This window comes from Hippoglossus hippoglossus, chromosome 18 (genome assembly GCF_009819705.1).
Source record: "Hippoglossus hippoglossus isolate fHipHip1 chromosome 18, fHipHip1.pri, whole genome shotgun sequence".
In the NCBI taxonomy this organism is placed as follows: domain Eukaryota; kingdom Metazoa; phylum Chordata; class Actinopteri; order Pleuronectiformes; family Pleuronectidae; genus Hippoglossus; species Hippoglossus hippoglossus.
In genome coordinates, this window is record NC_047168.1 from 16,399,193 (window position 1) to 16,413,728 (window position 14,536).

At 42.7% G+C, this 14,536-nt stretch overlaps 2 protein-coding genes across 9 annotated transcripts in view; both read left to right on the top strand.

Annotated features, from left to right (window-relative positions):
• The window catches only part of trappc1 (trafficking protein particle complex 1), a 12,909-nt gene extending 6,983 nt beyond the window's left edge, over positions 1–5,926 (top strand). The window contains exon 6 of one of the 2 annotated variants that reach the window (XM_034615276.1): positions 5,875–5,926. The gene's annotated coding sequence lies outside the window, so the exon portion shown is untranslated. Of the gene's footprint in view, positions 1–5,149; positions 5,176–5,874 lie in introns of those variants that run through there. The other variant, XM_034615278.1, reaches the window with a different exon arrangement.
• Positions 1–13,725, top strand: part of LOC117779232 (voltage-gated potassium channel subunit beta-3-like) — a 15,087-nt gene extending 1,362 nt beyond the window's left edge. For 2 of the 7 annotated variants that reach the window (XM_034615247.1, XM_034615250.1), the window contains 13 exons: positions 5,825–5,868; positions 5,983–6,020; positions 6,132–6,211; positions 9,243–9,287; positions 9,534–9,578; positions 9,657–9,700; positions 11,496–11,582; positions 11,666–11,751; positions 12,120–12,240; positions 12,529–12,623; positions 12,902–13,073; positions 13,162–13,288; positions 13,420–13,725. In XM_034615247.1, the coding sequence (XP_034471138.1) occupies positions 5,825–5,868; positions 5,983–6,020; positions 6,132–6,211; positions 9,243–9,287; positions 9,534–9,578; positions 9,657–9,700; positions 11,496–11,582; positions 11,666–11,751; positions 12,120–12,240; positions 12,529–12,623; positions 12,902–13,073; positions 13,162–13,288; positions 13,420–13,435 (1,000 nt within the window). In that variant the 3' untranslated portion in view covers positions 13,436–13,725. The other 5 variants (XM_034615251.1, XM_034615252.1, XM_034615248.1 and 2 more) reach the window with 5 other exon arrangements.
• Positions 13,726–14,536: the final 811 nt, after the last annotated feature.

The following is a 14,536-nucleotide window of genomic DNA, read 5'->3' on the forward strand; positions in this document are numbered from 1 at the left end:
AATACAAAAAAAAGAATATCTATTATAATTATTCAAACATTAGGAATGTTGTGTACACATAAAATCATATAAAAATTTCTAATTATTTGATTTTAGTGTTTTTTCATCTAGATGAATTGGCCGTGGCCTTAAAAAATGTCATGTGGTGCGACCGTGATTTATCTTAAAATGAATTAATTTCCTTAATATGCTAACCCTAACCCCCTATAAAGTCATTAGTAACAAAGTAGTTGCATTTCTTTAGAGTTTTTGTAAATAATGATCTCATATCTTTGTTCTATAATGTCACCGTCCCCTTATTAAATGTAGTTAACAGACTTATTTTTCAGGTAAAGTGCATAAAATTGATACAAATGTTTAAAAAATACCATTCATTTAAGCATACTGTATCAGTTATTCATATTTCAGCCACAGAAATGTTATATTTTACTTTAAATTGAATACAGGTCTTGGTATTATTGGTCGCACCACATGATGAGTGGTCGCTCCAAATGATATGAAAACCTCCTATCGTTTAAAAAGATCAATAAACAATAAATTCCATACAAAAATTTGACTTAAGCCAGATTTTATTAAAATTTCATAGAATTTTCATGAACACAAACATTTCCTAAACATTTTTTGGAATACAAATCTCATGAAGAACATTGAAGTGCAGCACACATTGTTGTGAACAATCATGTGGTCGCACCACTTGATCTTTTTCTAGTTCAGTCAAAGTTTACAGGCACAGAATTGGCCACCTAAAGGAAACAAGCTAGGTCAGCACAAAAGGTCACTATGACATTTATAATCAAAATATATATTTTTAGAAATAACTTAGAATTCATAGTTTTTTTGAGGTCATACCACATGATATCCAAATGTGGCAGCTACACACCAGCTGTGAAGAAGGTTATTGTTTTCCAAATTTGAGAGAGTTACAAACCTGTTGCTGCTTCCAAGGGTCCTGTTGGTTTATGATGCAACTTCCTGTCTTTGACTGGATTTCAACATCAAAGTCCCAAATTGGTCCTTTGTTGATGGTCGCACCACATGATATTTCATAAAATGGACGTCATCGGACAAAGTCTGTTTGTATACTATGATGGAAATATGAATGCAAATGCTTTGCAATTTTGTACAGGATTACAAAACACTTTGGAAATCCTGCCAAATATAAATATAAAATAAATTTGAATAGATTTTGAGTAATTTCAAAGAAGTTTTCACAACAGCAGTCATGGCCGGACGGTCGCACCACATGATATTTTGACACTTTAAACATTAATAATTAATGGTTTTTGGAAATTTAAAGTGTGTACATATATACGTGACAGGTTCTACATATATATGGTATTTCTTTATGTATTTAAACCTTTTTTTAACAGAAGAAAATGCAGTCGGACAGAAAATATAGGCGTCACATCAATGACCCATAAATATATATATGTATAATAAGTGAGAGAGCAGAGGAGGAGAGAGGGAGCAGAGGAGGAGAAGAGGAAGAGAGGGAGAAGAGGAGAGGAGAGGAGAAGAGGAAGAGAGGGAGAAGACAGAGCAGAGGAGTAGAAAGAGGAGGAGAAGAGGAAGAGAGGGAGCAGAGGAGAGGAGAAGAGGAGGGGGAGCAGAGGAGGAGAAGAGGAGAGAGGGAGAAGAGAGAGAGCAGAGGAGTAGAAAGAGGAGGAGAAGAGGAAGAGAGGGAGCAGAGGAGAAGAGAGACAGCAGAAGAGGAGGGGGAGCAGAGGAGGAGAGGAGGAGGGGGAGCAGAGGAGGAGAAGAGGAGAGAGGGAGAAGGGAGAGAGCAGAGGAGGAGGGGGAGGAGAGAGGGAGAAGGGAGAGAGCAGAGGAGGAGGGGGAGCAGAGGAGCAGAGGAGGAGGGGGAGCAGAGGAGGAGAAGAGGAGAGGAGGAGGGGGAGCAGAGGAGGAGAAGGCAGTTGAGATCTCCTCTGAACCACAGAGAATCTTCTGTGTTCCACTTTAAGCCGGAACAAAGGATTTGAGACGAGTCTCCGAGTGCAGCGACTGTTCTAATCCACATTAGTGACACCATACCTTAGGCCTGAGGCGCCGCACTGTGTGTGTGTGTGTGTGTGTGTGTGTGTGTGTGTGTGTGTGTGTGTGTGTGTGTGTGTGTGTGTGTGTGTGTGTGTGTGTGTGTGTGTGTGTGTGTGTGTGCAGAGCGGGAGGCGTGCAGTGGACGGAGTGTGTGATGGAGAGAAGAAGAGGACGAGGAGTGGGGGACGGTCTGAAACTCAGATGATCCGTAGGAAACATTCAGAGTTTAACCTGTCGACATGTTTGTCCTGGAGGTGGCGCTAGAGGCAGGATCACTGGGTAGTTGCTGCTCGAGGTGTTTATAATATTGTCAGGTCTCGACCTCACTGCGTAAAGAAACCTGAGTTCATGTGTATTATGATCGGACGCTGCACAAATAGAACTGAGTGAAAACTGTGTCACATCAAAGACTCCGTCAAATCCGTCCTTTGATTCCTGAACAACGGAGGGTTGTTGTTACAGCCGTCGCCGAGCAACAGAGCTACAGACAAATTCCTTTCTTCAGCTGATTCAAAACGCAAATGTTTTTTCAACATGTGTAACGTTAGCTGTTAGGTTGATAACATTTAAAAAATAATTCTTCTTACATTCGCTTGCCGCCGCCATTGCCTCTTTGAAAAACAGTTTGCCACAGAAGTGCAATGAATCATGGCTCATGCTGGGCCGGGAAGGATCCACCTGCTGGGGCCTCAGTTGCTCTGGGATTAAAGGACACATTTGTTGGAGCCTTTGAATTGAAACAGCCAAGCCGCACCACCGTAGGATGTGGTCCCCGAACTGAGACACAGCACTGTTCCATTTGAAAGGCTCCTTCAAATGCATCAACAAACCACTCCAAGTCCTTTACTCACTGGGACACAAAGGCTCCAACGGTGGATCCTTCCCGGCCCAACCTGTCCCAGCATTCACCACGCGAAGAGACCAAAATGTCTGATGCTTGAGTATCTCGCTTCATCGCAACCAAAAAACGAACGATACACATCTTCAGACGTCGATCACAGAAATCCTCTGTAGACCAGAGTGTGTCCTTTCGGTTCCGCCTCTGCAGTCTACGTTGTCTATGAAGACCACGCCCCCTGGGCCGGGTAGAGCGCGACCTCTGAAGAGTGAACATGTTTTGATTCATGCTAAAACTGCAGCCTGGAGAATTAGAAATGTTACTGCCACAGGGGTGGCTGTGGCTCAGGGGTGAGAGCGGTTGTCCTCTAACCTGAAAGTTGGTGGTTTTGATCCCAGTCTTCCACAAGCCTAAGTGTCCTTGATACCATTCCCCTAAAGGCCTCCTCTCATAGAGCGTCACATAGATGCACTGTGTGAACGTGTAAATGTAAACCATCAGATCATTTTACAGTCTGAGGTTGGACGTGGGACTTTTTTCAGTGTGTGGATTGATCCACATTTAAATAAAAGTAGAATCTTACTTTATTTCGGTCTTTGTGTGTGATGGGGCCTCCGTAGTAATGTCTCCCTCGTTGGAGTCTTACAGGCTGAAAAGTTCAGGTTTATGAGGATGGTCACATGACCTCATCACTGTGACATGTTCATCTAATCACTGTCCACCGCTCTCGCTCTGCCTGACAAATGCTCGCTCGCCCAGTGTGCAGCCAACCAGCTCTGAGTTGGGAGGAGGGGGAGGGTCTCTCTCTCTCTCTCTCTCTCTCTCTCTCTCTCTCTCTCTCTCTCTCTCTCTCTCTCTCTCTCTCCAGAGGACGGACGTTCACTTTCTCTTCCTCTTTCACTCCTCTCTCTCTCTGCTACTCTTCCTCCAGCTCATTTGTCCCGTCCTCTCTCTGGCGGACAGAGGGACGGACGCTCTTCATTACCTCCTCAGAGCATCCAGCTGTGGGACAGACGATTGGACACTTTCTTCTGGACACAAAGTTGTGTGTGTGTGTTGGAGTCCTTTGCTATGATCTGATTGGCTGATAGATTTGAATGAGATGAATTCTCGCCATCGTTACCATAGTGACTGGCGACCTTGGTGGCAGCGGCGATTTCTACAATATGTTTTGAGACTTTAGACCCTGTTAGGAAAAAGTTGTTGCCATAGTTACCAAGATGCAGGTGTCCATAGCGTGTAACGTGGGCGGGGGTGGGGGCGGCGGCGTGAACGAGCACGCCCTGAAGGAGCGGAGGGCCGCAGTAGCCAACACCAGCAGCGCCCACGCCTGTCAGTCAAAGTTCAGGGCAGAGTCGTCAGGCAGACACACCCTGCTAGGCCACGCCCACATGAAGGAGGCCCTCGGTCGTCATAGCAACATGAAGTACAGGTGAGAGAGGTGTGTGTGTGTGCGTGTGTGTGTGTGTGTGTGTGTGTGTGTGTGTGTGTGTGGGTGGGTGGGTGTGTGTGTATTGGTGATTGATGAATCTAAGCTCACCTGGATTGTCGTCAGACTTTGTGTTATTGATCTTCACTGAGGTTTGGATTCACACCTCAACACAAAGCTTAGTCTGACCCGTACCCCGACTTGTTTTAGACACTAAACATCAGGTGTGAAAGGTTCCTCAGACCAAAGCACCAACATCTAGTCCAGAAGAGGTGGTCTGGGTCTGGATCAAACTGAACCATGGTCCGGTTAGTGTTGTATAGGTAGAGTACAGGTAGACTCCGCCCACCTAGGTGATGACGACAGTACGTATGTCAGACAAAATTCTTTGGTCCCTAAATTACAATGTGAAACCAAAAGTAACAAACATGTGAAGCTTCCGACTCAAACTTAAACCTGATCCAGACTCAGACACTGAAACGAAGTTTAATGTAAACTTTAAGTTTAACGTAGATCAGAATTCATGTTGTACATTTGTCATGTGATGCTGATGGATGCTCACTGCTTAGCTTAGCTTAGCTTAGCTTAGCTTAGCTTGGTTTGGTTTGGTTTGGTTTGGTTTGGCTAAACTGGGGTTTTAGTTTAGTTGTTGTTTTCCCGGGGGTGAGGCAGAGCTTTTTGTCTTGGATTAACCCCCCCCACACCCACCATGTGACCTTGACGCTGTGTTTCTGTGACAACAAAGTTTTCTTCCTCTGTCAGGACACGCTCAGTGTTTTTGTCTGAAAAACAGCTGATGGTATTTTTAGCTGCTGTCAAACTGTCTGATGTGTTGTTTCTCATCTCACACACACACACACACTCACACACACACTCACTCACACACACACACACTCACACGCACACACACACACACAATGTCCTCTACTTTAAATGAAATCATAGTGTACTTATTTCCTAATGTATATCCTGTGCCATCTGTGTGTGTTAATTAAAAGCAGAGGTTTCATTAGACTTAGCTCTAATCCCTCACTGCTGACGTGATTGGTTGACAGATGATTAGTTCATCTGTCATCTGATTGGTCAGAATTCATCGTGACTGAAGCCCTAAACTCCCATCATGCTCAGCGGTAGTCTCTGACTGAGACGCTAAAAAACAGCTGCTTCATTATGGTTCTCACTGAGGTGAAACCAAACGTTGTGTTTGTGATAATGAAATGAATCGGTCATGTGTTGAGCTCGATATAGTTTTAATTGGCCGGTTGATTCAGAGTCTGTTCACGTGTTCGGAAAAACTCGCTCGCTCGTCGTCAGTAACGTTAACAACCAACAGGAGCACCACCTGGTGGTCAACACGTGTCATTTCAAGGGCCTGAAACAAAAATGTATGTTTCACTCGTCCGACACAATTTAACAGTTAAAGAGTTTTTCAACACAAAATGTATCAATAAAGTTGTGTTAGTGTTAGTAGAGCACCATCAGTGCTGCCTTGTTGACTCTTTGATCTGATTGTTTGACAGGAATCTTGGGAAATCTGGACTGAGAGTGTCCTGCTTAGGACTGGGTGAGTACACACACACACACACACACACACACACACACACACACACACACACACACACACACACACACACACACACACACACACTACAGTCAGTGATGTTGTTTCTCTTCACAGGGACATGGGTGACATTTGGTTCTCAGATCTCTGATGAGGTACAGTGTGTTTGTAGTTTTGGTTCGACTCAGGTAATGTAAGGATTAAGAGTTATTACATAACCACAACGAGGTGTGTGTGCGTGTGCACGTGTGTGTGTGTGCGTGCAGATGGCGGAGAGTGTGATGACGGTGGCGTACGACAGTGGAGTGAACCTGTTCGACACAGCAGAGGTTTACGCCTCAGGCAGGTACAGTACAAACGGTCTGTTTCACCCCTTAACAACCTTTTATATAAAAAGATATATATTTATGGGTCATTGATGTGACGCCTATATTTTCTGTCCGACTGCATTTTCTTCTGTTAAAAAAAGGTTTAAATACATAAAGAAATACCATATATATGTAGAACCTGTCACGTATATATGTACACACTTTAAATTTCCAAAAACCATTAATTATTAATGTTTCTGTTTTTTAAAGTGTCAAAATATCATGTGGTGCGACCGTCCGGCCATGACTGCTGTTGTGAAAACTTTTTTGAAATTACTCAAAATCTATTCAAATTTATTTTATATTTATATTTGGCAGGATTTCCAAAGTGTTTTGTAATCCTGTACAAAATTGCAAAGCATTTGCATTCATATTTCCATCATAGTATACAAACAGACTTTGTCCGATGACGTCCATTTTATGAAATATCATGTGGTGCGACCATCAACAAAGGACCAATTTGGGACTTTGATGTTGAAATCCAGTCAAAGACAGGAAGTTGCATCATAAACCAACAGGACCCTTGGAAGCAGCAACAGGTTTGTAACTCTCTCTCAAATTTGGAAAACAATAACCTTCTTCACAGCTGGTGTGTAGCTGCCACATTTGGATATCATGTGGTATGACCTCAAAAAAACTATGAATTCTAAGTTATTTCAAAAAATATATATTTTGATTATAAATGTCATAGTGACCTTTTGTGCTGACCTAGCTTGTTTCCTTTAGGTGGCCAATTCTGTGCCTGTAAACTTTGACTGAACTAGAAAAAGATCAAGTGGTGCGACCACATGATCGATATATACAGTAAGTCCTAGATTGGGAGTTTTGGGGCTTTTTTAAATTCAATTAATGATTTATATACATAAAGTACTTTATTTTAGTATTATTTCGAAAATATTTCTATGCAATTAGAGTATTTTTTTCTAATATTTCAGAAACAACGGTTTGTTTAATTTTTGTACAATATCATGAATAAACACCACCCCAAAAATGTAACATGTAATTTGATCTCGGTTATTATGAATTTATTAGTAATTTATTATTTATTTATGTGTTTATTTATTTATAACTGTTTAAATTTATTTGACCAGATGCCACTTCCAAGCAAAATAAAAGCCGCTGGCCATGTGCAGCGAGCTCATTCTGACCGGAGAGCGGAGAACCTTGCTCAGAGAAGAGAAAGGTATGTTCAAACATTTTAAACATGAAAACTACAAAGAAAGCAACATGAAGTACATATTGCTCTCATGTGTTTTTCATTACTGGACGAAATGCATGTGACATGTTTGTTCACAACAATGTGTGCTGCACTTCAATGTTCTTCATGAGATTTGTATTAAAAAAAATGTTTAGGAAATGTTTGTGTTCATGAAAATTCTATGAAATTTTAATAAAATCTGGTTTAAGTCAAATTTTTGTATGGAATTTATTGTTTATTGATCTTTTTAAACGATAGGAGGTTTTCATATCATTTGGAGCGACCACTCATCATGTGGTGCGACCAATAATACCAAGACCTGTATTCAATTTAAAGTAAAATATAACACTTCTGTGGCTGAAATATGAATAACTGATACAGTATGCTTAAATGAATGGTATTTTTTAAACATTTTTATCAATTTTATGCACTTCACCTGAAAAATAAATCTGTTAACTACATTTAATAAGGGGACGGTGACATTATAGAACAAAGATATGAGATCATTATTTACAAAAACTCTAAAGAAATGCAACTACTTTGTTACTAATGACTTTATATTATTGAGAAATTGTAAAAAAAAAAAAGAAGCATATTAAGGAAATGAATTCAGTCTAACCGGCCTCTGGGGTTCTGACTGTTGGGGAACTTCAGGAGAAACCTGGAGGGGCATGATTGGGAGGAACAGCCAGTCTGAGCAGTGTTTTATATAACAATGATATATTAATATAGCTCTTATCTAAACATCGTTACAAAGTGCTTCACAAAGAAATCACATAAAACACAAAGATAAGACACAATACAATTAAGTAAGAATTGTCCAAAGAATAAAAGGAAAGAAAGAATGAAGTTATGCTGTTTCACTGCTGTGTCATTTACCAGATGGAAGTTTATCTAATATATTATTTCCCTCCACTAGTTTTGGTTTGTCAAGAGTTTCTGATATGAAAGGAAATGAAATGGGCCTGTGGTTGACCTGTGGGGCCCTGAGGAGGAAGAAAACACAAGAACACGTAATGTAGCCAGAGGAGAGAGATTGGTTGATAAAGAGAAGACAATAACGGGAATAACTTCTTTAAGAAATGTAGCTGGAATTATGTCATTAGGGCAGGAAGATGGGCACATATGATAAACTATGTCCAGGAGATCATGCTTGGAAATCGTATTGAATTCAGAGAGCAGAGCAGCAGAGGGAGATTTGTCAGCATTACAAATATAAGGGTTGAGATTTGATCCACAGAAATTGATTTCAGTTTTCAGAGGAGGTGGCTGGAAAAGCAGAATTAGCAGGAATCAAAAGTTGAACAGAAATCAACCAGAGAATCAGCCACTCTAGCTCCTTCATATGAAAGTAGTGATATGAAGGTACTGTCTTCTATTTCTGATTCTCTAATCATCAATCCAAGGGAATTTGTGAATTACTGACTATAGTCTGGTCATTATCCAACACCAAGGTGCACGTGTCATTAAACCAATTTACAGAGTCAGTGATATTACAGAATTTGTGAATAAGCCAAGCGGCTGACATCGGTGTCGGAGGTGTGAAGGTCTGGACAGAGAACCTGGGAGGTTGTTCCTCTGCTGGTTGTTGACGAGGGAGAACTCGGATCGTCTTTTTACAGCCTCCATTCGTGTCCTGCGACGAGAGGAGGGGGATTTCTGAAATCCCCTCTACCGGCTATCTTTGTGAAACACAATGGAGGATTGTTTTATTTCAAACTGTTCGTCCTCGTTGTGACTTTGTGTAAATGAACCAAAGATCAATGTCTTGTTTTCTGTGGAATCATGTGTCTCATGTGTTTGTGTCTCAGGGCGGAGACGACTCTGGGAAACATCCTGAAGAAGAAAGGATGGAGGTGAAACTTTTTATATTCACTCACTGATCATCTTTATACTGTCGACAACACAGGAGCTGAAAATAAAGACGACAAAAAGTTCCAAAATAACAAAAAACTACCTGATGTGACTCAGCAGATTCACACACACACACACACACACACACACACACACACACACACACACACACACACACACACACACTCCTCCTTTCAGAGTAAATGATGGTCTCTCTCTGTCTGTGTTTGCTTGTGTCTCTCGACCAGGAGGTCCAGTTATGTGGTGACCACCAAGATCTACTGGGGGGGGCAGTGAGTATCTGTCCTTCACTTGTCAACCACCTGTCTCACATCTGTCCTGCACCTGTCTCACTGTGTTTGTGTTTACAGGGCAGAGACAGAGCGAGGGTTGTCACGGAAACACATCATTGAAGGTAAACACGGTCTTTTCTACACAACAACAGAAGGTTGACTCCAGGTCCAGGACCTGACACCTGTGTTCTGTGTACTGACCAGCAGGGGGCGACTCCTCTGGTAGTTTCTATAGAAGTCTATAGAAAGTGACTTCTCACTTTATAACATCAGGAAACATTCAGGAGTTTCTGTCTCAGTCTCTAGTTTCAAGTCTTCTTCAAACAGCTGATGTTCATTTAGTGAATTATGATCATTTAGAGTGAAACAGACCATAAAGCACCGGATGCCTGGGGGGGGGGGGGGGTACCACAGTGTGATTGACAGATAGTATCGCTTAATTGGTGCAGATGGGCGTGTCCTCGAGCTCTGTCAGGCTCCACCCCCCAATCCTCCAAATATGGCTACTTCTGGTTTCAAAAAACAAGATGGCGCTGAACACAACAGCAGCTCACACACACGTTTGTACTTCTGTCTTAGTGAGGACACTCATTGACATAATACATACCCTAGCCCCTTACCTTAACCATCACAACTAAATACCTAAACCTAACCTAACCCAAAGTCTTAACCCTCAAACAGTCCTCTGAAGAAGTGAGAACTGGTCAAAATGTCCTCACTCTGTAGGGACTATGCTTAAAATGGTCCTCACAAAGATATAAGTACAGGAACACACACACACAGTCAGTGTCCTCTGTCAGAGGTCGTTGAGCTTTAAGAGGCTCAGTCACACAACTGGATTAACACACACACACACACACAGTCAGTGACACACACACACACACACACACACACACACACACACACACACAGTCAGTGACACACACACACACACACACACAGTCAGTGACACACACACACACACACACACAGTCAGTGACACACACAGTCAGTGACACACACACACACACACACACACACACACACACACAGTCAGTGACACACACACACACACACACACACAGTCAGTGACACACACACACACACACACAGTCAGTGACACACACACACACACACACACACACACACACACACAGTCAGTGACACACACACACACACACACACACAGTCAGTGACACACACACACACACACACACACACACACACACAGTCAGTGACACACACACACACACACAGTCAGTGACACACACACACACACACACACAGTCAGTGACACACACACACACACACACACACACACACAGTCAGTGACACACACACACACACACACACACACACACAGTCAGTGACACACACACACACACACACACACACAGTCAGTGACACACACACACACACACACACACACACACACACACAGTCAGTGACACACACACACACACACACAGTCAGTGACACACACACACACACACACACACACACAGTCAGTGACACACACACACACACACACAGTCAGTGACACACACACACACACACACACACAGTCAGTGACACACACACACACACACACACACACACACACACACACACACACACACACACACACACACACACACACACACACAGTCAGTGACACACACACACACACACACACACACACACACACACACACACACACACACACACACACACAGGTCCTGTTGAAAGCTGCTTTGACTTAAATCATCCTCTAAAATATAAAAACTCTAAATTTAACTCAAAGACTCATCAACCTTCAACACTCTGATCTTAACTTCAGTAAAAGTACTCAGAGTAAAAATACTCCATTTGTGTGTGTGTGTGTGTGTGTGTGTGTGTGTGTGTGTGTGTGTGTGTGTGTGTGTGTGTGTGTGTGTGTGTGTGTGTGTGTGTGTGTAGGTCTGCGTGGCTCTCTATCCAGGTTACAGTTGGACTATGTTGACATCGTCTTCGCAAACAGGAGTGACCTAAACGCACCGATGGAGGGTCAGTACACACACACACACACACACACACACACACACACACACACACTTAGGGTAACATCTGTTGTGTTTGTGTGTTTCCAGAGGTCGTCCGTGCGATGACCTTTGTAATCGATCAGGGTTTGGCCATGTACTGGGGAACGTCTCGCTGGAACGCTGTGGAGATCATGGTAGGACACGAACCACAAATACTGGAGAACCTGACTAGAACCTCAGTAGAACCTGAGTAGAACCTCAGTAGAACCTCAGAGCAGCTGTTTATTGTTGTTAAGTAAAACTTTGTTTTTCATTTTTTGTAAAAACTAAACCAAGACGATCTATTGGTCTGTTACACACAGTCACCTGTCTGTCTGTCTCTCACCTGTGTGTCTGTCTGTCTGTCTCTCACCTGTGTGTCTGTCTGTCTGTCTCTCACCTGTCTGTCTCTCTGTCTGTCTCTCACCTGTGTGTCTCTCTGTCTGTCTCTCACCTGTGTGTCTCTCTGTCTGTCTCTCACCTGTCTGTCTCTCACCTGTCTGTCTCTCTGTCTGTCTCTCAGGAGGCGTACTCTATAGCGAGACAGTTTAATCTGGTTCCTCCAGTGTGTGAACAGGCTGAATATCACTACTTCCAGAGAGACAAGGTGGAGCTGCACCTGCCAGAGCTCTACCACAAGATCGGTACACAACTACACAACACACACACCTACACTGCACGCATGCACACACACACAACTACACAACACACACAATCACCCAGAACTACACACACACACAACTGTAAAACACACACACCTGCACAACCCCACACACTCTGTCCTGACTGGGACAGTTTCTGTCTGGATGGAGCTAGAGGTTCTCTGTATTTATGCTAAGCTAGGCTAACGAGGTGCTGCTCTGCAGCTGTTCAGGTGTAAATATAAACTGCTTTCATGACGTGGTTCAACTTGAGGTTTGTGTCTCTCTCAGGGGTCGGAGCCATGACCTGGTCCCCGTTAGCCTGCGGCCTGCTGACGGGGAAATACAATGAGGGCGTCCCGGAGAGTTCTCGAGCCGCCATGAAGGTACAAGCATGCACGCTGAGGTACACACACTGAGGTACACGTACTAAAGTACACACACTGAGGTACACGTACTAAAGTACACACACTGAGGTACACGTACTAAAGTACACACACTGAGGTGCACACACTGAGGTACACGTACTTAAGTACTCACTGAAGTACATTCTTAAACCATCTGTAGAACTTGACAATAACCCAGACCCATCATTCAGGCTGTCTGTTACCATGGTAATCAATACTGTTTGTGTGTCTGTGTTTGTGTGTCTGTGTTTGTGTAGGGCTATGCGTGGCTGAAGGAGCGTCTCTGCAGTGATGAAGGGAAGAAGCAGCTCAGTAAAATTAAAGACCTTCACCTGCTGGCCAGCAGACTGAACTGCACTCCTGCTCAACTCGCTATAGGTACACTGCACCTGTCTGTCTGCTCACACATTTACAACAGGAGGTTGATTTTGTGTGTGTGTGTGTGTGTGTGTGTGTGTGTGTGTGTGTGTGTGTGTGTGTGTGTGTGTGTGTGTGTGTGTGTGTGTGTGTGTGTGTGTGTGTGTGTGTGTGTGTGTGTGTGTGTGTGTGTCTCAGCGTGGTGTCTCCGCAGTGAAGGCGTCAGCTCGGTTCTCCTCGGAGTCTCCAACACGGAACAGCTGCTGGAGAACCTCGGTTCTATCAGGGTAACGCCAGTAGCTCCTCCTACTGTTCATCATCAATAACTTATCAATAATAAGTGATTTCATCAATAACAGCTGGACTTATAAGCTTTGACCTGTGATTGGTCAACTTTTCTCTCTTCCTGTTGTCTCAGGTTCTGTCTCAGCTGACTCCTCCCCTGGTTACAGAGATGGATGTGTTGCTTGGCAACAAGCCCCGTAACTCCAAGAAGGAAGCAAGGAGCTGAGGTCTTAAAAAAAAGACTTTATTGAAAATAAAGACAGGACGGAGACGACAGGGAGACGTCTTCTTCAGGGGTGGAGACGGGCAGATTTCTCCGTCCAATCACAGAGACTTTAGTTCAGATATTGGGAAATATTTATTCTCGTATAAAGTGATGTGTCACAGCTGTTTAACATCTGTTGTCAATACAACAGAATATCAGTGAAACTTAACCAATACAATAAAATCTAATCCAGGATCAAGAAACAAGTCGATATTAATGTTTATCAATTTATATAAAGGTTATATTATTACAATTATTTAAAAAAATCTTAGAATACTGATCAAATGATTGATCAGTTGTTACAAGATGTTTGTTTGTTTGCCATATCTATTTCAAAATAAAAGCCTGCTGTTACAGAGACACCATTTCAACACTGACAACAGCACGGCGTTGCCGTGGTAACACCTGTCAACAACTTCTCTGAACGGGACCGTTCCTCCGACTATACAGAAGATATATCTTAATATATAATCTGTGAAAAAACTGATCATCTGAACTCAATAATCATATTTTCTATATAATACAAACTGAACTGGAACAAAATGGATTCACATTGGTGTTTAATGTGTCACTGTTTGATCCTCATGTCATTACACCTGATCTGGAAACTGTGTATACACACACGCACACACACACACACAGTATATTGATTTATTGATCACTTTATTACAGGGTATATGCAGCAATCCTGAGATTAAATTCAATACTTTTCAAGACCCCAGCGCCACTTCGAGCTGTAACCGGTTACATCAGCGACACACCTTTAACACAATTGAGTTTGAGATTGCAAAATTAAATGTTAGTTTGCCAGAACTTCTATGGAGCACTGTATCAACACAACAGAATTCAGATAGGCCGGGGGGGAATAAAGCTCAAAAGAATAAATTGAGTTACAAAGCCAAATGGCAACATTTATTTTAACTTAAAAATATATAGTATATTTATAACAATAACATGCTCACTCACTCACATGCACACAACAGTG